Source organism: Halichoerus grypus, chromosome 10 (assembly GCF_964656455.1).
Source record: "Halichoerus grypus chromosome 10, mHalGry1.hap1.1, whole genome shotgun sequence".
Taxonomy (NCBI): Eukaryota; Metazoa; Chordata; class Mammalia; order Carnivora; family Phocidae; genus Halichoerus; species Halichoerus grypus.
In genome coordinates, this window is record NC_135721.1 from 51,382,678 (window position 1) to 51,402,831 (window position 20,154).

The window sequence follows — 20,154 nt, forward strand, 5'->3', positions numbered from 1 at the left end:
TACACAACTTACAGTACGGTTGGTTGCAGGAGCAGGAACAATGGCTCTGGAACAATTATAGAACTCTTAGAGGGGAGCAGAGTTCCCCTTGCTGGTGATTTCCCACCCACAGTGGGCTTGCTGCCAGTGTCTTTATATTTTTACTTATAGATGCTTGTCTGGGAGTTGTAATTTTCTTTTGAGACACTGGGAAATCCCATAATTAAAAAAATGATTTGGTGAAATTGAATTCCTACATTTTTGCCCAGTTTGTGCTTCTTCAGAGTGAGTGAGTGAGTGTGTGTGTGTGTGTGTGTGTGTTATGGGGGGCATTCTAGCACTTCCTGTCCTCAGACAATTTCACATAGGTTGATCTGGGTTAGGGCTCTCCATATGTGCTTTGACAGGGCACAGTGACAAAGAGGAAAGTAGGAATGAAGTGTGGAGAAGAGTTAACTCAGGGCCATATGGAAAGGAGATGTGATCTTACTGACTGGGACACTCTGTGGAGGGAGAGGGGGTCTGCATGGCTATTCACTGGTGGGGTGAGGTGGGGTCTCAGGGTGAGAAGAAAGAGGCTGATAAGGGTTTTTTTTTAACCCAGAAGTGTCCAGGTTTTGAAGGCTCCTGACTCATTGTCAATATCAGTCATTCATTCACTCAGATAATTCTGGAGACCATTCAACAAATAATGATCTAAAATCATTGGGCAAAGGCCCTGTATCAGGTTCCAGGAAGGATGTGTTCTATGTCCAGGGATATGTCTTGGTTGGTCTCTGTGGTATAGGAGAGAATAGTCTCCTCCAGGTCCCATGGCCTGTGTGAGGGCTCCCAACTCAATGTCATTGGCTCTGGAGCTGACTCCTGGCTCCCGGGGTTGGGATGGGGATGAAGACTGCACATCCACACTGCTGCCTCACCAAGATCAGATTGGAGGGAGCAAGGTACTGTGGGGCTGGGCCTGGCTTCTAAGGAAAAGTATTACCGCAACGCCTCTGAGAGGCCAGTGGGCCAAGAAGCAGGGGTTGGAGGATCATGGTTTTCCATCCCTCCCTGACTCACACTGGACTTTTTGTTAGAGAAGATGAAAACCAGGCCCACTATCTGGAAATGAACTCAGATTTGGATCTCATGAGAGATCAGAATAGAGTCTCAAGACAGAAGGCTGGGGAACAGGCAGGGATATAGGCCTGAGGTGGCCAGTCCTGGGTCAGAGCCTCCCTGGGCCACACAGTGGGGAGAGGCAGCACTGGGTGGGGCAGAACCACGCTTGGGTCACATTTCTAACTCCTGTTTTTTTGGAGCTATGAGTCGGACAGATTTTATCTTGCCTGTTTTGACCCTCCATGAGGCAACAGCTGGGGGCCAGGGGAGAGACAGAGAGCAGCAAGCATGCTGGTTCTTCTTTTGGTCCATTTAGCAATTTCCTGTAATTTTTGAGCAAGAACAGGTATAACCCTTTGTACCCTGAGGTGTGCAGTCTCCAACATATATGCCTGTGGCCCTGAGGCCATCTAGAAATTGACCCTGGCTCAGTCCAATCAAGAACAAATTCATTGACCACGGGGAAAGGTCAGGCGTACGTTATATATGCAGCCTTGGCCAGGCTCTTACATTCATCTGGCTGTTCATTCAGCAAATAGTTTTGGGGCACTTATTTTGTGCAATGTGCAGTGAAGGTCAAGGTCCACATTTTACCCATGAAGACATGGGACCACAGGGAGAAAACCACGACCTGGCCTCAGTTTCTAAGTGAGTGAAGCTGGTGGCAGTTTCTTGGCAAATTCAAATGTATCTGCTGCAAACAGATCCTTTTCCTCAAGTAATTCTGGGTGCTTTCCAAACTTACCAATTCCCTCAAGAATGGGGGAGGAGGCCAGGAAGCTCTCCAGGAAGAGGAACAGAATGGTCGAAAGCCCTCTGTTAAAGGGAGCAAGGTTCCTTTAAAAAAGCTGAGGGAAGACAGTGTGACAAGGAAGGGAAGATGAGTTTGCAGGTTGGGCTCTTGGTGGGTAAGTGGGGTCTCTCTGAGCCTCACTCACGATCCCACTTCACCATCCCTTCTCTTCACCTAGGACACCCCTTTCCTTCTTCAGATCTCAGTTCAGGCATCCTAGCTTCCAAGGAAAACTGCTACCATAGCTACTCTGAGAAGCCAGTGGGCCAGTTCCATTACCCGGCATCTTGATTCTTACCCTGTATCTCTCCATTATATTTCTCAAATCGATCTTTCCAAAAGACCTGTAATTCTTTTTTTTTTTAAGTAGGCGGGGCTTGAACTCACCACCCTGAGATCAAGACCCGAGCTGAGATCGAGTTGGACACTTAATCGAATGAGCCACCCAGGGGCCCCAAGGCCTGTAATTCTAGACTGGGAAGACTTCCATTGCTCCCCATTGCCTTCATCAGTATCAGAATCACCATTTTTCAAACTTTCTCCATGTGCCAGTTAAAACCCCTCTAGATCTCGTCTTGCCTTCCTTCATGGTCTTCTCTTGACCCCCAAGGGCTAGCTAAAGTGAATCACATGTAGTGGGACCTGCATTCTCATGCCTCAGGGCCTTTGTACCATCTTCCTGGAGCACTCTCCCACATTCCTCACCTAGCCAACTCCTACTCATCCTTCAAAGCTCAGATCAAGGGCTACAGCCCCCAGGAGACTTTGTAAGGGCATCCCCCTTCTGCTCTTCCCCATCACCCTCCACAGAGCTCTGTCTGTCAGGGGGCTGATTGTGCTAGTTCTATTTTCCCTATTAGAGCTTTCCAAGAGCCTAGCTCATTTCTGCATCCTCGGTACCTAGCATAGAATCTAACACATAGTTAGCAATAAATAAAAATCAGTACTGAAGGAATGCATGAGTGAACAAACGAATGAATTCTGCTTGGAGTTGGGATGCTCACTAGGGAGATAATATTTGAGGTCCAAAAGAATGACCAAGAATTTGTGAAGTAGGAATTTTAATTTTAGGGACAGGGAATGGCATGGGCCAGGCATGGAGGTTTGGGAGAATGGGATGTGTTAAGGGAACTACCGCCAGTTCTGTAGCTGAAGCAGAAGTTGAGTGTGCAGGATATGCCAGAGATGGATCTGGAGAGACACGACAAGGAACACTGACTAGTCTGGACTTTGCCCGGTACAGAACAGGGCAGGACATAGAGAGTGCTTTTGATGCCATGAGGAAAGTGGGCAGGAATGGGCAGTGCCAGGCTGTAGGGGACTGGGAAGAAGGCAATGGGGGTGTGAGCCTGAGCAGGCCAGGCGATAAAGAGCAAGGGCGGACTTGGGTGGGCTTTAGATGACCGTGACCTGCAGCCAGAGGAGGTGTGGGGCTTGTGGGATGGTGACATTGTGGTTTCTGGCTTGGGTTCCTGTGTGGCTGGTGAAGCCATTCCCCAAGATGTCAGGCTGGAGAGGAGCAGATTTGAGAGCAAGAAAATGAGTTCAATTTTGCTTATAAGACCTGAAAAATGTACATTGGGAGGGGCCATCAGGTTTGGAGAGCTTTTTGAGGTCCCTGTTCAAGGCAGACCTGGGGGGATGGGGTCGATCTAGGTGTGCTCAGATGATACTAGCTCCCAAGAGCTGATGTTAAATATTCAGGAATTTTGCGAGACAATAATTAAACCTGCCTATTACTAAAAAAATTAAATTAGGGGGTGGAGAAAAAATTAAATTACATAAAATTACAATTAAGTAAATTATATTAAAAACAAAGGTACTCAAATCATCACTTCTAAGAATTTCAGAATATTTTATTGTTTATGGCTTTAAGATTATTTACATCTGTTATGTCTCTGGAAATACTATATGATGTTGTTTTACTGTGCTTTTCTTCCTAATTCCACATTCAGTGGCATCACATTGGTAGCTTGAAATCAGCCATCGTGGGAATATTTGCACCATGGAAATTGACAAACCCACACATTGGGGCCTGATTTATTGCTTTGTTGACTGCCTTGACTTAGGAAAATTATGGAGAAAATGTTAATAATGCACTTGGAACTTTCATATATCTTGTGCCTATAGCCATTATGTTGTGAATGGTACAGAGAAATTGAGCAGATGTTCTTCCAGTATTCAAAAAGTATTACAGGATTCAGTAAAGAAGTTGCTTACACCATTGACAAAGGAGTGAAGTTGCAACACGTATCTTCGTTGTTTCACTTTTTCTTATTAGTCGGCATAAGCAAAAATATCAACCAATATTCACATTAGAACTACACTCATTTGTCAAGTATAATTATAGGTTAGTTATGGATTTAGCAGGTTGGTAAAAATCAATGAAAGCTTTCTGTAAGACTCAATTTGCTATATGCAATTTACAGTATAGACTACTGTATATTTTATTTTATTTATTTATTTGACAGAGAGAGACAAAGCGAGAGAAGGAACACAAGCAGGGGGAGTGGGAGAGGGAGAAGTAGGCTTCCCACTGAGCAGGGAGCCCGACATGGGGCTCGATCCCAGGACCCTGGGATCGTGACCTGAGCCGAAGGCAGACGCTTAACGACTGAGCCACCCAGGCACCCAAGACTACTGTATATTTTATTGCTACTTGTAAATTGCTAAACATCCTTTATGTCAGTAAAGTTTAAAATGAACTCATATGTGATTACATTTTTTCTCCAGAGTGCCTGTTGTTATGTATTTACCAGCACACCACTGGGCAGATTGCCTTAGGCTGAGGAGTGACCAGAGACCAGATTGGACTCTTTGGAAAGATTCCCAGAAGAGGGAGGGAATCATCGATGGAAAGAAGCTTCCATCAGTGGAGGGACTAGGGGTGGGTAAGTGAGGCTCAGGTGGAGGGATTGGGCTGGAGGGAGAGTTCTGAGAAAGGATGTAGAAGTGAAGAGAGCCTGGGGTCGAAGCAGCTGGGCCCCACTATTTCCTCTGCCAAGGAGGGTTCAAGCTGTGTCCTGAGAGTGAGAGGCAGACGGGTGAGGAGGTGAGGTGGGGTGAAGGTTTGGCCCAAGTGGGCAGCGAGGGACACAGAGGAGGGGCCTGGGAGGATGAGGCTGACTCAGGAAGCCAGCAGAGACCACAGCAACAGAACTGTAACCGTGAGGGTGACAAGATGGGGTGTGAACCAGATTCCGGCCACGGGCCAAGCACTGCCATGAGGATTGCTGTACTATCTCCCAGGACAATCCTAGAGGAAACCAAGGCTGTGAGAGGTTAAGTCCTTATCCAGAGCCCACAGCCAGTTAGTGGCTGAGTCAGGATGCGAACTCAGGCACCAGGCTCTGTTGACAAGACAGGAGCCTGCACTGTGGCACTTCTCTCCTTGGCAGAGCCCCTCAGACTATGCAAATAGGAATCTCTTCAGGGCAGAGATGGGCAGGGTAGGTGTGGCCGCATGTTAAGGGCTTATGGGCATCAAAGTTCTGGGAAAGCCTCCCCAGCCTGTAGCCCCAGGCTGGTGTCTGCCTCCCAGCACATTCTTGCTGCGCCACTCCACAGTGTCTACTGGAAGTTAATAATAATGAATTGGAGCTTGCATTTTTTAAAATATCTTTGTTACTTTATTTTCTAATAATTCATTTTATTGTATTTTTAAAAAATAAAGTACATGACAGATTGGGAACTTACAAAATTGGTCCTTCCCCTTAGAATATTTGAGAAGCACTGTTATAACCCACCCTTATTTTATTTTATTTTATTTTATTTATTTTGAAGTAATCTCTGTGCCCGATGTGGGGCTTAAACTCACAACCCTGAGATTAAGAGTCGCATGCTCCACCAACTGAGCCAGCCAGGTGCCCCTCTAACCCCCGCTTCTAATCCCATTGCTCCCCTGCCAGAAACCTTTAGTGATCCCCACTGGCTATAGCAGAGGTTTCAAATAGTGGGTGGGGGCCAGTTTGTGGAACTTAATTGAATGTGTCATTACCAGCATTAAAAAAAGAAAAGGCAAGTGAATTAGAAGGTATCAGATGATATTACAGGTAGTAAATACATTTTTGTTTCAGTTACTTATATATTTCATGTATTATAATGCAGGTGTGTACTAGCATATGATGAAAAATGTTTGTCTTTCTATGCTTACAGTAAATAAAAATGTTTGAATGCCACTGTTCAGCAGCTACAGACAATCACCAGGCCTGATATTCCAAGTCTGGAGGAGAGAGTGACCGCTGAGGAAGAGCAGGGTGAAGGTGAGCAGGGTTTGGAGGACGCCCAGCTTATGGATGAACAGAGGGAACAATATGAGCAAAGACAGAAAGACCATGACTTTCATGCCTAGATTGTGTCTCCAACTTTAAGAGGGCCTGGGTCATGCCACTGGGAGCTTGCAGGTGGCATAAGGGTTATAGTCCCTGTGATGGGAGCTTAGGGGGGAGCCCCTAAGTCTGCCAGGGAAATCAAGGGAGACTTCCCAGAGGTGGCAGTGCCTCAGATGGGAAGAGTTGGGGTTCTCCAGAAGAACAGGCCTGTGGGGAAGGCTTGCCTGGTCAGGTGAATGGCTTATGAAAAGGCACAAGCAAGCCCATCATGTCTGGGGAACCATGAGCCACTTGGTGTAGGCGGAGCATGAATTAGGGAGGAGGCCTTCATGTGCTATGTTGTGAGTTGAGATTTTATCTTGGGATGAGTAGCTATGGAGAATTTTGAGCAGAAGGATGACATGAGTGGACTTACATCTCAGGACTCGGGTGGCCGTGAGGAGAGTGGATTAATGGGGAGGAGATCTGCAGCACCATCACTGCAGTGGTGGGGCCCGTGAAGGAAGGCAGTGGGGGTGCAGGGGCAGGAGGGCTCGGGAGGAGGAGCCAGCCGGCTGTGGCCACCCGTCCACGACGGGATTGGGCTCTGAGAAGAGGGAGGAGGTGAGGGTGCCCCCGCTGTGGCTGACTCAGGAAACTGGCTGGGTGGTGGTACCTTTTACCCAGAAAAAGAACACAGGGGCCACAAGGGCCTGGGGAGAAGATATAACGAGTTCACTGTTGAAAGGGGCGCCTGGCTGACTCAGGTGATAGAGCATGCGACTCTTGATCTTGGGGTCATGAGTTTGAGCCCCACGTTGCATGTAGAGATTACTAAAAAAACCCACAAAACTTAGAACCAAATGGAAGCGGCAGCTGTAGGTGGATGTGGCGGTGGGCAGCGGGAGCAAAGCAGAGAGGTTAGGCCCGGGGTACAGTCTGGGGAGAGTGCAGAGTGAGAGAGAGGGCACTATCGAGGGGAGAAAGGAGCCCACAGGAGACTGAGGAGAGTGGTCTTGGAGGCACAAGATCCAGAAACTTGGGTCCCGGGAGCCAATGGGACAGAAAAGACTTAGGAGGAAAAGCAGTGATACAGATGCTTCAGAAAATCAAATTCCTTGAAGGAGCCATGGGATGTGGCCATTGGGAGGCCACTGACATGCTGGGCCGGGGTGCAGTGGGGGACCGGGGGGCAGGAGCCAGGGGCTTTGGGGGTGAGTGGAGTGACACAGTGAGGCAGGCAGGAAGCAGGGCTGCACCTTTGTGCAAATCAGAAAGGTGGGCTCCTTCCTCCAGGACCTCATCCCGGCACGTTGGCCTGGCCAGAGGATGCAGGCTGGACTTCAGCCCTTCTAGGCAATGGGAAGGAAGGAGAGAAGGAGTCATTGACCAGGGGGGGTGCTGGACCATGTGAGGGATTTATTTTTTAAGACATGAGAGACTGGTGCATGTTGACTTGGCTGAGGAAGGGGAACCCATGACAAAAAAAAAAAAGTATAGGACAGGGACACCTGCAACAAGCAGTTGGTTGGGGCGGGGGGACGCGCAGCCAGGCAGGAAGGTGCACGCCTCTGGTGCATCAGGGGCAAGGCTGGTGTTGCTGCCATGAGGATGGGGCCGGGACTGAGGAGGAGCAGGGTTGTGTGCTGAGCCCAGAGCCTGGGGCCCAGTGTGCAGGTCAGTCCTGCTGGCAGGAGTTAGCTGAGAATCTCTTCAGGGGGGCCTGGGAGAGGATGCCGAGCAGGGACACTGAGACACAGCTGAGACTGCCTGTCCCGGGGGACCAGTGGTTGCAGTGCCCAGGACTGGGTGACATCTAGACTGCCCAGGCTTTGGGCCTAGAACTGGGCAGACCAGGCTGGAGGGTCTTGGCACAGAGCTTTAGTTTACTTATTTTACTTTTTACTATGGAAAATTTTCAAACACACCCAAAAGTTGTGGGAAACTGAAATGAACCCTCTTGTACCTATCATTAACCTTCAGTGATTATTATGATTGTCAATGTTATTGTATGACTTCCCCCTGTAAGTACCTTTTTAAAAACTTTACAAAAATAATTTAATAGATTTTATTTTTGGGGTGCCTGGGTGGCTCAGTTGTTAAGTGTCTGCCTTCGGCTCCTCAGGTCATGATCCCAGGGTCCTGGAATCGAGCTCCCTGCTCAGTGGGGAGTCGGCTTCTCCCTCTCCCACTCCCCCTGCTTGTGTTCCCTCTCTCGCTTTGTCTCTCTCTGTCAAATAAATAAATAAAATCTTTTAAAAAAATAGATTTTATTTTATTTTTTAGCGAAGTTTTAGGTTCACAGCAAAATTGAGCAAAAGGTATAGAGAGATTTCTCACATATCCCTGGTTGAAAACTTTCTTTGGAAATAATTTTAAGCTTACAGAAATTGTAAGAACAAGTTTCTTTATTTTTAAATAATTTTTTTCTTATTAGAGAATATATTCTCAGAATGTATATGGAAGAAAATTAAGATCATTCATGATCCTACCACCGCAAAATAAGTACTATCACTGTTTTGATGTATTTCCTTCCAGTCTTTTTTCTGTGCTTTTATGTACATATTTTTAACTGGATTTTTTTATCCAGAAAATAACTCCATCCCCCAAAACCTTCCTGTCTGGTGTGTCCATATGAACTGGCTCAGTCCCAGGGCCCTCACCCCCAGAGCCCTCCACAGAGACTGCAGAGAGCAACCACAACTGATTCAAGTCTGTGGTTTGTGGGTGCCCTCATTCTTTGGTTTCAGTGCCAATGCAGGTTTCCCCTTAACATTCCTTTCATTTTTGTTTTTCTTGAGTAATATAGGTTGATTTCCGTGGGATGAGTTGCCCAGTGCTCCTTGGACCACTGTCTTGCCCACCTTCCACACTCATCTCTGGATTCAGGGCATCTGTGTCTGAGCCTGTCTCCCCAGCTCACCTGAGCACTGTGTGAGGGTAGGGCCCCGCTGATTCATCTCAATGTGAGGCACAGTTGGCCTCAAGAAATATGTATGGAATTGAATCAACCCACTTATTTGGCATTGCCCATTCCCATTTATGCTGCAGACTTGCCTTACACTAATTTACAGCCGGCAGCATGGTGTCTGGCACACAGTGGGTGCTCAATAAATGTTTGTTACTGCTACTCCCAATAACCTGGGGATTTCTATACATGTTAGGGCTCTGCTGTTTTTCCTCCTTCCCTTTCCCGCCTCCCCCCACTTCTTCCAGATGGCAAGGAAATGACACCACTTTGACATGCCAGAGGGAAGGTGTCCCCGCTTTGTCTCCGTCTTCTGTAAGTTAGGAGCAAATCTAAGTTGGCAGTGGATTCACAAGAAGCAGCTCCCTGCTCTGAGGCTATTTTATATGTTTGCATTGCTCACAATACCAGTTATCATTAGCAGCAATTAAAACTATTTCAGGATCAGTTCAAAGCTGCCTTTGAGGTATTTTAAGTTGGACCAAAGTCTCCATGTGTCTAGCTCTAAGCCAAGTTTCCTGGTGTCATTAGAAGCCCACTTGTATTTGGAGAATACCCAATCTGTATATTTTGATTGCCTGAATGTTTCATAAATTTCAGGGGTGTTTGCCACAAGTGGGTCAGTGTCCCCAGAGCTGTTGAGACTGTCTTACAAGTCCCACTCCCACCCTCAACTAAGTGAAGGGGACCATGGAGATGGGAGAGGAGGAGGGGGTCTGCCGGGCCCCTCTGGCCCGGCAGAACCCCTGGGCTCAGAGGGAGGGTGGCAGAAATCAGAGCAGGAAGAGATGAGGGCTTGGTCTAGGGTGGGGGCATCAGGGCTTGGGAAGAAGGTGGGAACCCAATTGGAGGGCAGGCTGTGGGGAGGGGAGAAGGGAGGCCTTCAGAACACCTTAAGTGATACTCATATTTGATTGAAAGATAAACATAGGGAAAGAACCACTTTCGGCCTATTGGACTTGTAGGGAGTTAGTCAGTAATGTGTTCTGACTCTTGGCCATGGCCCTGACCCCAGGCCTGGAGGACTGGCAATAGCACTGAGGCCTGAGATCACTGTTCCAGAAACACCTCCAGGACCCTTTGGGACCCTCCAGGGCCACGATTGGCACCAGGCATCTTGCTGCCTGCTGACAGAGTGGGTTCAGCTGGTGGGCTGTGCTGGGCGGTTTTCTGGTAGAAGGGTTCTGAACTGATGGTAAAGGAGGGTGAGGGCAATCCAAATGGGCAAAGAGAGGTTCTGGAGAACTGGGCAAGGGCCCCACGGGCAGAAGTGCCTGTTTGGTCAGGGCAGTGGCAGGGACCAAGAAGGAGGACCAGTTAAGGAAAAGCTATCTCTGCTAAGTGCCTTTAGCCATGACTGTTGTGAGGACTGGGTACTTCCTGCTTGGGAACGGTGGTGCTGGTAGTCTGAGGCTTTGTGGTTGGAGAATAGGGAACCTGCTGGTGCCTTGGGTTTCCCCACATGTGTTGCTTTGGTCAGAGCCCACCAGCCCCACCTTGGTCTCTGATCTGAATCCCTAATTAGATTTTTGTGCAGAATTCACCTGTTTGCCCTTCTTTTCAGCTTGAAGACCCGATGCCAGGCCCCACTGAAGCAGAATGTCAGAACCAGCTGTGGCTCCTGCTCCTAGGAGCGGTGCGTCAACCCTACACCCCACGCACCCGCACCAGCCCCGGGACCAGGGCCTCAGCACGGGTGGTGGGGAGCTGCGCGGGAGGGGGGCCGGCAGTGAGGGCCTTGCTCATGGTGGCGAGTGCCCAGAGAGGGGAGGAGGGGAGGCCCCCGTGTCCTTGGCCCCACACAGTCGAGGGGAGGCTGAGGGCAGAATGACCCACTTTCAGAGCGGCGTGGCTGTGACTGGGATTGCTTCACGTGGTCAGTCTGCATATACATGTCCGTCTTAAACTCTTCAAAACATCTGTATCCTGTTTTTATTAGCTTGTAAGCCATGGTGATGGGGACCTGCCTAGTTCTCTGAGCCAACAAGTGTGCCCAGAGGCTAATAAACAGCAGGTGCCTCCAATAAATCTGATTTTAATACTCAGTGTAAATGTGTGTGCAAATACATCTGGGAAATGAAAGGTGGGAGCTGAATTCTATATGCAAGTTACACAATTTCATAGCCGTTTTGAACTGAGAACTGTAGTGTGACTGTGTTTGCATGGGTGGCATGGGGTTTACACGTACAGGAGGTGTGCGCAGTGTGCAGGGAGGACAGCCGATATGAGTGCAGTGTGAAGGGGTATGTGCGTGTGCGGATGGGGATGGGGATGTGGAAGAGAAGTCCCCATCAAATCAGGTGGAGACAACACCAGCTATGTACTTTATAGGGCCTGGGTCAGAATGAAAGCATGGGACCCCTCGTTCAAAATTATTGGGAATTTCAGGATAGCGCAGCGCCAAAGCCAGGTTGGCCTTTCTGAGCGCAGAGCCCCACGTGACGTCATATGCTAAACACCCACAGAACCTGCCCAGGCTGGAGAATGTGGACCTCCGATCTCCCCTCAGCCTACCTGTGCTGCCCTGGTAAGTCCTTGAATCCCTTTGCTCTCTCCCCATCCAGCTCCCAGGGTGACCCTGATTTGGGGGATGGCGGTGCTAGCCAGAGGCAACCTGGAGAGGAGCTGCAACAGGTGGCCTGTGCATCTCCTAATCCTCCTTACATTTCAGTTGGGACCTCATCACAGGCACCATAAGGTGTGTGTCTCTCTGCTCTTTGCTCAAAACAATCTCCTGAGGACATCCAGGCCCCCTTGCCCCCACTGCCCGCCGAGGGCTTCAATTCTTGGGGGCCCTAATGGGCCCTCTACTGATCTTGTGCGTAGCACAACTGCCCCGAGGGGGAAACGGCAGAGGGGGCCAGGGAGCTGGGGGCAACAATGGACCAGCAGAACTCACAGCCCCAGATTCTCAGTGAGGGGTTGTGGAGGGTGGGGATTCCCTAAGTCCTTCCTGTTTATTGTCCTGGTTTGCCTCCTTTCCGGTTGAGTATGGTGTGCCTGCTTCAGAGCACACTCAGGAGATGCTGATGGATAATAAAGAGGGTGTTCCCGCCCCAATACCTATACTTGTCAATAATTAACCATGATTTCCTAGGTTCGGGGAGGAGGCTGTGGCGCCTGGCCTGCCCCAGCTGGTTTAGCTCATCATCGTAGATTAGCATAGCAATTCCAAGGTCCCTCAGTGGTTCTGGGGTGTTCCAGGTATGGCTTCTCCCAAGGGTTAAGGGAACGGGAGAAGTTATTTCATCGTGTTCCTGATCCTAGCCAGAGACCGGTCCCTAAACTCAAGGCCTTCCCGCTCTCCTAGTAACTGTGAGGGCCCCGTGTGCTTCGGTCTGGGGATCCAGATGGGTCTGTACGAACAGAACGCCTGCTGGGCCTCTGAGGAGGGTCCCCTGCCTCAAGCCAGAGGACCCAGAAGTGTAAAGGTTGTTTGGGCAAATGTCAAGGGCAAGGTGGGCAAGAAAGGGGATTTAGGCCCACGTGAGTGGGCAGGAGTGGAGATTTCGATAAATTTGTTAATCACTGGCCACGGGGCTTGGCTTGCCCCAGAGAAAGGGCATGACCGAGGCCCCCATGCAGGGGTGGGATGACCAGCTGGCTTTCCAGGAAAAAAAAAAGTCCTGGTTAAGAATTTGCTAATGTCTGTGGTGTCAATACTGCCACCAGGTCCAATTTCAAGCTACCAGCTGGTTTAAGAACTGATTTACAGAACTCTTGAACATTTAACAACCCTCTCTCACTGCCCATTAGCTCACCGTCCCCACCAGAGGCCATCAACCACACAAGCCCCCAGGACCCACCCGCATGTCTCCCTGAACCCGACTCCCACTTCCCTGCCTGTATTTGCAAAATATCCTTGCGTTGGACAGTGTGTGAGCCTGGGCTTGAGGCCAGCCGTCGCCCTTCACACCCCTTTGCTGCAGGCCTGGAGGAAGGCCGGCTGGTCGGCCTCGCGGGTTTCCGTGGTGCTGCGGAGGTGGTGGATGTGAAATGGCTTTGCCAAAGGGAACACCAAACCCAGGCAAGTGCCACAGCCCAAGTCTCAGGGACGACCTATCTCTAGTCCGGAGCAATGGGGAGGTATGACTCAATATCTGCCCGACGGTTTGACAAGCCCCAGTTTGGAGCATCTAGCAGTCTGCCAGGTGACAAGCCACCTTGCCTCTCACATGCCTCCATCACACGCAACCTCCTCACACACTCCCACTTCCAGGGGACCAGGTGCGCCCGGTGAGGAATACCAGGAAGCCAGGAAGCCACTACTAGGTCAGTTCCCTGGACCACAGAACGACACAGTGCCCATCCCAGGAGTTGGGAGGCTGTCCACAAAGTTCACTGGCAGATGGGGCTTCCTGGTCTTGTGGGTGGCCAGACCATTTCTCTGCGTGCAGGTTTTTCATGGTGCAATCTTCTTGGAGACCCACCTGCACTTGACACCTTCCCAGTGACTCCATTTCCCCCTCCGCTGGGCTTCTGGAATGACACGAGGGCCCCACCTTAGCCGGGCAGCTGTGATGAGAGGTGTTGACCCAGCTGCCTCTCTGCTAGCTCACTGTGTCAGGTGGAAGGGGCTGAGGCAGCAGCGGGGACTAAGGATCTTCCGGTATAGCCAGGGACCCTGGGCACGTCCAGAGGCAGGACTGGGGCCAGGGTCCTCTGGGAGTCAGCCAGGCACTGGGGGCTGAGTGGTACAGGGAACCGATGAGAAACAGGCTCTGGGCCAGGAAAAACAGCCCCCAGCCACAGGTGTGCCACCGTTCCTGCTCCTCTCTTGTCTTAATCCCTCTTGCTTGGTGACAGCACTCAGCCAGGTCTGGAGCCCGGCAGGGAACACCTGCTGACCTGAGAGTAAGTTTCTGTGGGGGCTGGAGACAGTCACATGTGTCTGGTTTGTGTGAACCTCACACTCTGGTTCATTGCAGGAGACAGAGTTATGAATGAACCAGCACACCACACTGCAACACGTGCTCAGCCGGGAGTGGGCTCGTGTGTGAGATGCAGAGGAGAAGGCTCCATAGAGGGGATGACATTTGAAGGAGTTCATGAAAGTGGGTCCCCCCAACAGCCCCAGTCTCTCTACACAGGCCCAAGTCAGGCTCCAACCCTGGGTCTCACGGATCTGCCTTCTGGGAATCCATGGGGTGGCCCAAGGCAGCCTGCACTCCCCAGCCGGAGGTCACACAGCCAACTTCCTCCATCCAAAGCCTTCCAGAACCTCACCACTGGCTTTGCCAACATGGCGGACATTTCCCCTTCTCAGAACATAAGGGAGTGAGATTCCCTGGCTGCTCTTTCCACGCATGAGCACAGAATGAGGGGGGGGGAGGGCTGCGGAGCTTGAGGAAGGGGCTCTTGGAAGGTTCCTGGAGGGTGAGAGGGAACAGGAGGGGAGGAGATGACATCGGTGGCTCAGAGGTTGGGGCCCGCCCAGTGCTGGAGCTGGAGCCCATCCGGATCCTGATGTACACTCCCAGAAGTTCAGGGTTGGCACCAACCCACTTCAGGGCCTTAATGAGGGTGCTCTGGCCTAGGCCTGCCCCCTTCCCCTCCCCTCCAAGTGCTGACTCTGAATTAGATGTGATCAACGAGGGAAAAATGACTGTAGCAGTCGAGTTCATGGTAAATGCTTGTGTGTGTGTGTGTGTCCCCTCACTTAAACAATTTCTGTGCATTCTTGATTCTGGAACTATCCTCTGTTTTCCCTCTAGAGAATCTTACGGGATTCCATACTTGGTTTAGAATGTATGAGAAACACCTACCGCATGCCTTGCACATAGTAAGAGCGTAGTGAATGTATGCTCCTTTTCTTTAGCCACTCAAAGTGGCCACTAGGGGTTGAGGGCAAAGGGGCTTCCCCAGGCTAGAAGCTGATGGGCCTTTGGTCCTTGCCTCCCCCTTCCTTCTCCAGCTGATGACAGACACCTGGATGTCATAACATACTCTGTGTCCTCATCTGTTATTCTCGGACACAAGCTAAACCCTCTGGGGAGGGTACCTGAGTGGGTCCCCTCTGACTGGGGCTGGACTTTCTTGCACTGTGGGCTGGCCTGTACCAGTCCCAGGGATGGATGCAGAAGGGTGAGGCACTGATCCTGCTCGTTGGGCAGGATGCTGGCAGGAGGGCGGGCTGAGCAAGGGCGGGGCTTCCAGAACAAAGGAGAATGGGGAGCCCTGGGGGCCTAGGCTAGGCATCAAAAAGGCTCTGCAGAGTGAGCAGGCCATAGCAGCTACCTGTCTCCGTGCCCAGCAGTCAGTCAGACAACCTGTGCCGGGCCCCTTCCACCTGCCCCAGACGGGCAGCAAACAACACTCTGCTCAGAGAGGCCTTGTTCTCCAGCGTGATTGCGCCCACACTGCTCTGTGGTTTGCTCTACTTGGCGTGGGTTGCTGCTGCAGTTCCAGAGGAGGGCAGAGGGATGGCGGGGAGTGGAGCCAGGAGCCGGGAAGGCCGTCAGGAGCGTGCCTTGATCCCGGAGCCCTTTGACGGGACCAATGTAGCCCCATACCTCTGGCTGCACCGCTTCGAAGTCATCAACGATCTCAACCACTGGGACCATGCCACCAAACTAAGGTTCCTGAAAGAGTCCCTCAGGGGAGATGCCCTGGAGCTCTACAGTGGACTCAGCCCCAAGGACCAGGAAGACTATGGGGCTGTGAGAGAGACCCTCCTGCAGGCCTTCGGGGGGCCCGAGGCCGCCCCCAGCCACCTGCCCAAGGAGATCGTCTTTGCCAACAGCATGGGTAAGGGCTACTACCTCAAGGGGAAAATTGGCAAAGTGCCCGTGAGGTTCCTGGTGGACTCCGGGGCCCAGGTCTCTGTGGTCCACCCCAGCTTGTGGGAGGAGGTCACGGATGGTGACTGGGACACCCTGCGGCCCTTTGAGAACATGGTAAAAGTGGCCAATGGGGCTGAAATGAAGATCCTGGGCGTCTGGGATACAGTGGTGTCCCTGGGGAAGCTGAAGCTGAAGGCAGAGTTCCTAGTGGCCAACGCCAGCGCTGAAGAAGCCATCATTGGTACCGACGTGCTCCAGGACCACAATGCCGTCCTGGACTTCAAGCATCGCACGTGCACCCTGAAGGGGAAGAAGTTCCGCCTCCTGCCTGTTGGAGGGTCCCTGGAAGATGAGTTCGACCTGGAGCTCATAGAGGAGGAGCCCTCCTCGGGGGAGGGGGGTCAGGAGCTCTCCTATTGAGAAGCCCCCTTTTCTTTACCCCCCAAACATTGGTGGGAAGACCTACCACAGTGGAGGGGAAGGGCAAATATCCTCAGGGGTCACTGGGTTTGCCACCTCTCTGGAACCAACTCTTGCCTCCTCCTCTCCCTCCTCCTCCATCTTCAGGGGCCTTCATCTGTCCCTGGTTGGGGAGGCTTCCATCTGAAAAGGCACAGGTGAGGGAGAATAGGCTGGTTAACTCAGAGGAAGGGAGAGTCCTCATGGGTGGTCAAGCTGCTATTGGTGGCAAAGATTTAAGGCTGGAAGGTTCCGAGAAGGCTAGAAATGACTGCCTTTCAGAGAGGACTGAGGTACCTCTTCAGATCCCCTGAGATGTGGCTCAGTCACCTCCAGCTCCATGCAGTCCTTCTCAGTTGGGCTGGGTCCTGGCTGCAGGGTCCTCACAAGCAAGACCCACTCTTGCAGGTGAGGGTCAGAGCTGCTCTGGGAGTCTTCCCTGTTGGGTCTTCCCACCTCCCTGTATGATGTAGTTTCCTTCTGTCATTTGCTTTGAAACTCATTGAGCCTTATGCCAATAATTCATTACTTCAAAAACCAATAAAAATTGACTCATGGAAAAACCATGTAATGTGTTGATTAGGGATGAATGGAATGGATGTGAGCAGCTGGGTAAAACAGGGAGAAAATGTCAAAGAGATGGAAGATCCAAGTGCTCTGTGAGTGATTAGCCTGGAGATGTAAGAGAATATATACGCAGTGCCTGTATCTGTCTTGGATTTTCTAAGATAGCCTCAATTTCAAGTATTTTTACTTATTTCTTCCATAATTCTTCTAATCATTTCAAACTACAATATTTTCGCATCCAGATTTCCTCTTCTACCCAAGAGTGACCCTAACGTTATTTGTGAGATACTGATTGGGGATTGGAAAATTACGGTTATTGCAAACAAGTGGGAAAGTACCTGCCTGGCAAGTAGTTCATACAGCCACCTGGGAGACAGAGACAACAGGGCAGGGGACAAGCATTGACCTGCATGGGGCAGCCCAAGGGTGTCTGGAGTACAGAGGTGGAGGTAGCCATGGGGGCTCTGGTATCTCAAAGACAGCTTCTTCCTGGAGTGATGTGGGGCCTGAGACTAGAGAGACGGGATGGAGTGGGGAGGACATTCCCAGATCTGGGAATGGGATGTTTGTTTTTTTAGGGGTCTTCCTCATATCTGCTTCTAAGTTCCTGCCTCTCTGGAACTCAGCCAGGCTGAGTATCTGGAAACACTCAGGCAAAAAGGACCTGCAGGGAGACTGAGGGTGCAAAGCCTCAAGAGCTTTTGATGGGAGGTGGGAGGGGACATCTTCCTTTCATGAGGGTGGGATGAGCCTCTTCTGGAAGTTTCCACCTGAATATCCCCAAGGGAGAGACAACTAGCTGGGCAGGAGCCAGAGGCACGGTTGAGTCCTCCGCCTCAGAAGCCCCTGGGGACTTGAGGCTGGCCCTCCAGCAGCTGTTCTGAGCCAGGGGCCCTTGCTCCCCTCTCTGATTTTAGCTGCGATTCTCCTGGGAACTGAGGCCCAGGCGCAGCCCCTCATCCTCATGATTACCGCAGCCCATCCCTGGGCAGCCAAGCCTATTAATAGGAATCCGCTCCAGCAGGCTCAGTGCATGGGGGGCGGTGCGTGGTGCTAGGTCAGTACAAACGAAGTCTTCTTCAGGGCAAGTGAGGCCTGGAGAGGCCCGGCCGTGGAGGAGGGAGGAGCCAAGAAGGAGGTAGGAGGAGGAGCAGAGGGAGATGGTCTCCTTGTGCCTCCCAGGTCCCTTTCTCAAGTTTGGTTTTCAGCTCCTAACAAATGTGGCTTCTCTCCTAGGCCAAACCCTCCTCTGAGGGGACAACCCAGGCAGCACCTCCCTGGACCTATTTTCTCCAGGTCCTTCAGATCCGAGGCACACGCTCAGCTGAAGGAGGGAGGGTGGGGAGGCGGACAGGGGATGGGGAGTTGGGTGCCAGGCCAGAATTTCAGGGCAACACCTGGGTTGCCCCCTCTCTACCCTTGCCCACACACGGCAGGCAGCTGAGCCCTGTCCTACGTGAACAGGAACAGGGGTGACCTGTGGCCCAGCTGCAGAGGTGCTTGCTCCTCTGTTCTGAGTGAAGGGAGCCTGTCCCCGAAGGAATGTGAGCCCTGGGGTGGGCCCAGCCAGGGGGTGGGGGGGGGTCTGTGACTTTGTAAGCACAGACCCTCATGGAGGAAGGAACCAAGGGGTGGCTCTCATCCGGGAGTGAGACCGGAGACCAATGCTGTGTGCGTGTGAGGTGGTTACAGGTGCAAATGCGTGAAGGTGGAGCCTGGGCTGCAGGGGGGTGAATGGCTCTCCTGGGAACGGAGCATCAAGGGGGGAGCCCTGGAGAGCAGCTAGGAAAAGTAGGTTGTGGACACATGGCAGAAGGCTTGGTGCCTGGGGGAAGGGTTTGTGCATAACTTGAGTCTATGATGACATAAATAATAAACAGGAAGGCCTGGGTGGCTCAGTCAGTTGAGTGTCCAACTCTTGATCTCAGCTCAGCCCTGCCTTGGACTCCACGCGGGGCATGGAGCCTACCGCGTGTTTAAACCACGGTTGACCAGAAGATTCATCCAGCTTCTGGGTGTATGATGGATATAGCAGCAGCAGAGAATGCAGCTCTGGAAGCTAGGGTGGTATTCAGACTTAGGGTCTCAATGTGAGATGATGGAAAGGGAGAGGCATCAATGTAAAGGTTTAATCCTGGCTGCAGGGGAGAATCACCTGGGAAGATCAATGAAAGCCAGTTCTTCAGGGTCCTGCCGTGCAGCCAGGCTCGAGAACGTGTGGTCTGCATCCCAGCTGTATTTACCCCCTCGTGACCCACAGGGTGATACCCGGACCAGCAGAAAAGCAGCATTACTGTCACCTGGAGCTTGTTAGAAATGGAGAATCTCTACCCCCATCAAGACCTGCACCAGAGCCTCCGCTGGGGGAAAACAACAACAACAACAAAACCCAACAGAAACCCTCTCCAGGTGATTCTCAGGCACAGGAAAGTTTGAAAAGCTCTGGCCAAGAACATTCTGATACCTCTAGTTAAGGGGCAACTCAGGGCTCCCACAAGGCACCCACTTCTCTACTAATGACCACCACATCCTGAATGGCTGTTAATTCCCCGGACTATGCTAGATAATTCCTCATACCTTTATCCCGCAAACATTTATTTTATTTTTAAACTTTTGAAATACTTTTAGACTTTCAGAAAAGTTGCAAGAGCACTACAAAGAATTTCCATCCATTTTACCTAGTTTCCCCAAATAGTAACTTTTTTTTTTTTAAAAGATTGTATTTATTTGAAAGACAGCATAGCCGGGGGAGGGGCAGAGGGAGAGGCACAAGCAGACTCCCCACTGAGCGCAGAGCCCACAGCATTAGATCTCATGACCCTGAGATCGTGACCTGAGCGGAAATCAAGAGTCTGACACTCAACTGACTGAGCCACCAGGCACCCCCACTCCCAAATAGTAACATTATACCAGTTAACCTTATTCTCTCATTCTCTCCTTGTCTGTATCTACATGTATATAAACTGTTTGAAAATTGCAAATATGATATGCATTTAGTTCTAAAAACTTTAGTGTGTATTTCCTAAAAAACAAGGAATTCTCTTTTAAAAAGATTTTATTACTTGAGAGAGATTGAGAGAGGGAGAGCGAGCACAGAGAGAGTGGGAGAGGGAGAAGCAGACTCCCCGCTGAGCAGGGAGCCCGACGCGGGGCTCGATCCCAGGATCCTGGGATCATGACCTGAGCCAAAGC

General features: G+C 51.1%; 1 protein-coding gene across 5 annotated transcripts in view; it reads left to right on the forward strand.

Annotated features, from left to right (window-relative positions):
* Positions 1-16,958, forward strand: part of ASPRV1 (aspartic peptidase retroviral like 1) — a 109,250-nt gene extending 92,292 nt beyond the window's left edge. For 3 of the 5 annotated variants that reach the window (XM_078056443.1, XM_078056442.1, XM_078056444.1), the window contains 4 exons: positions 4,610-4,767; positions 6,032-6,138; positions 10,719-10,790; positions 11,620-16,958. In XM_078056443.1, coding sequence (XP_077912569.1) covers positions 15,577-16,356 — 780 coding nt within the window. In that variant the 5' untranslated portion in view covers positions 4,610-4,767; positions 6,032-6,138; positions 10,719-10,790; positions 11,620-15,576 and the 3' untranslated portion in view covers positions 16,357-16,958. The remainder of the gene's footprint in view (positions 1-4,609; positions 4,768-6,031; positions 6,139-10,718; positions 10,791-11,619) is intronic. The other 2 variants (XM_078056440.1, XM_078056441.1) reach the window with 2 other exon arrangements.
* The last annotated feature ends 3,196 nt before the right edge of the window (positions 16,959-20,154 follow it).